A 2621-nucleotide genomic window follows, 5' to 3' on the forward strand; every position below is an offset into this window, starting at 1 on the left:
GAGAAGGGTTACTTTACCTTGTCTTTGCCAAAGCCTGCTCCATCTCCTACTGTTTATTTTACAATATGTCTCTATTGTCAAATTTTTGTAGATGTGTTTGTGTGCTTGTGTGTGTGAGAGAGAGCGAGAGAGAGAGAGAGAGAGAGAGAGAGAGAGCGAGAGCGAGAGCGAGAGAGAGAGCGAGAGAAAGAAATAGAGATCTGTTGATTTTGTCCTGAGGATAAACCACCTACACGCAGAGCAGCAGGATCACAGTAAAGAGTGCAGCTGAGCCCAGGAGTTCAAGTTCGCATAAATACTTACAGTTACATAAATGTACACAGACACACTACATTCTGAAAACAGTGGGGTGACATGTCGCCCTGTTGACAGACGTGCCTATACTAATTACTACTAGAAAAGTTGTTTCTTCTCAGATGAGAATATAGCACATTTTATACTCTCAAAACACACACACACAAACACAAAGACACACACACACAACTGTGCTGCTTTGCTGAAATGGCAGCCAGGCAGCACATCATTAAAACTAATGCAAGACAGAAATCAGCTGCAACCTCCATCACTGGCTTTCGTTAATCAAGTATAGTAATTTGCATCTTTCCTAAAATCTGTTTAATCTGGCTTCCTTCCTCTCATTACTTTTATATTTATTCTCAAACGCAACCCATTCTCCTGAGCTGTGGTAAATTTTCATTTAGCATTTTTGAGAACAAAGAGTAGACCAAATGGATTCAAACTTCCCACTGATGAAGATATCCCTCACACCACTTTAGAAATTTAGTAAAGGGCTGACACCATTCAGCTCCTCCATGACATTCTGAAATGAACACAAGCAAAGTCTAGATGCAGGCGTAAAGTCTAGATGCAGACGTAAAGTCTAGATGCAGACGTAAAGTCTAGATGCAGACGTAAAGTCTAGATGCACAACACTTACAAACTCTCTCACACTTATGCGTGACAGGCACATACACTCACCTTGATACTCTTGTCCTGGGACATAGGCAGTGGGATTCCCAACGATCTGTAAGGTGAGCAGCACCTCTCCCCCTCCTTCTGTCATCCCAGACCCCTCCAACTCGCCATGATGGGTGCACAGGAAGAAGAAGGGGTTGAAGCGTGGGTAGAAGCCAACAGATGTGCCCCCCACATCCATGCTGCCCCCCAGAGCCAGGGCCAACAGGGCACAACCAAGGGCACCACTGAAGAAGGACTGCCCCATCCCCACTGCTTGTGGGAGAAGTTTGCGATGGAGGAGCGTGAGAGGAATGGTATGGATAGGGATTAGAGTCCTGCAAACAGGCCAGAGTCCACAGGTCAAGTTGAGTGTGTGTATGAGTGATTGTAAAGCTGGTTGTGGTGCTCTGCTCCTTCTTTACCTTTTCTCCTCTCTTCTCCCTTCACTCTCAGGGAGTTCGGAGCGTGCCTGTGCTGTCCTGCTCCAGCACTTAAATACCTACCCCTCCCTCTCTCCCTCTCTCTTCCCACCCACCCTACCACCCACCCTCCCACCAACCCTCCCACCAACCCTGCCTCTCTGCCTCCCTCCCTCCTTTTCTCTCACTCTCTAGCCCTCCCTCCTTCTCCAACACCAGCGACGCACGTGCTGCACACTCTCAGTGACGGCCTCCATCCTCTGTTCCCGTTCTTTCTCTTTTTAGAGAGCCACTTTTGTATTCCTCCATGTTTTTAGCGTAGGGTTCTTGTCTCGGTCAGTTATATTCTTCCCTGTGATACAGTTTTGTTTTTTTCCTCTCTTTCTTACTCTTGCATCCCCCAGCTGATTGGGCCCACTCCCACCAGAATCACACCTCCCTCCCTCCTTCCATTCTGTCTCTCTTCCCCTCCTCCCAACTGTCTGATAAGACACTGTCCTTTCTCTGTAGCTGTGTTTCTTTCTCTGTCACTCTTCAGCTAAATTTCTCTTGCATCTGGGTGTTTAGTTCCATGATTTGTTTCGTCCCTTCTATCCTGCCCTTTACGGGTTTCTCTCTGGAATCTGCTGTTCCATTGGATTCTCCAACTCTCACCATCTCTCTCTCTCTGTTCTCCAGTTTTACTTCTGAAACAGCAGGCAATGAAACTGCTTCTTCCCCTTGACTATCCTCCCATTTCTAGCTCTCCGTCCTTTTTCTTATCTCTTTCATTGTCTCTCTGGAGTAAACAGAAACAGCACGTGACAAGTCCCCTCCCACCTCTACTTTCTCCATCTGTCTTTTCTTCTCTTCCTTGCTCTCCCTCTTCGTTCATCCTCTGAAGCTTTATTGGCATGACATTTTGTAACGTTATTAAAACAATAATATAACAGTCATTAAAAAATAATAATTAGCTAATATTTTCAATTGAGGCTGATTCATATCAAATGGATCTAATCTTTATGCTTCTGAAATACAGAAAAAGACCAACTGCAACCAAGGTTCGCAAACTGATCTGCAAGGCTGCTGCACCATTGGCCCCTTCTGGAGCACCACATTACCTCAATTCATTTCAGGTATCCATGCAGAGATTAACATCCTCAACTTCTTTACCTGCAAAATGTAGGAGCAATGTAGTGATTGGGACTAGATTACCAAACTGAAAATAATGATTAACATTCACAAAGTGTACTTATTCATATCACA

At 45.2% G+C, this 2621-nt stretch overlaps 1 protein-coding gene across 2 annotated transcripts in view; it reads right to left on the minus strand.

The window, feature by feature from the left end:
- The window catches only part of reln (reelin), a 224008-nt gene extending 222575 nt beyond the window's left edge, over nt 1-1433 (minus strand). The window contains exon 1 of one of the 2 annotated variants that reach the window (XM_037540124.1): nt 979-1222. In XM_037540124.1, the coding sequence (XP_037396021.1) occupies nt 979-1222 (244 nt within the window). Of the gene's footprint in view, nt 1-978 lie in introns of both variants that reach the window. The other variant, XM_017717159.2, reaches the window with a different exon arrangement.
- Nucleotides 1434-2621: the final 1188 nt, after the last annotated feature.

The sequence above is a fragment of the Pygocentrus nattereri genome, chromosome 7 (genome assembly GCF_015220715.1).
Source record: "Pygocentrus nattereri isolate fPygNat1 chromosome 7, fPygNat1.pri, whole genome shotgun sequence".
Taxonomy (NCBI): Eukaryota; Metazoa; Chordata; class Actinopteri; order Characiformes; family Serrasalmidae; genus Pygocentrus; species Pygocentrus nattereri.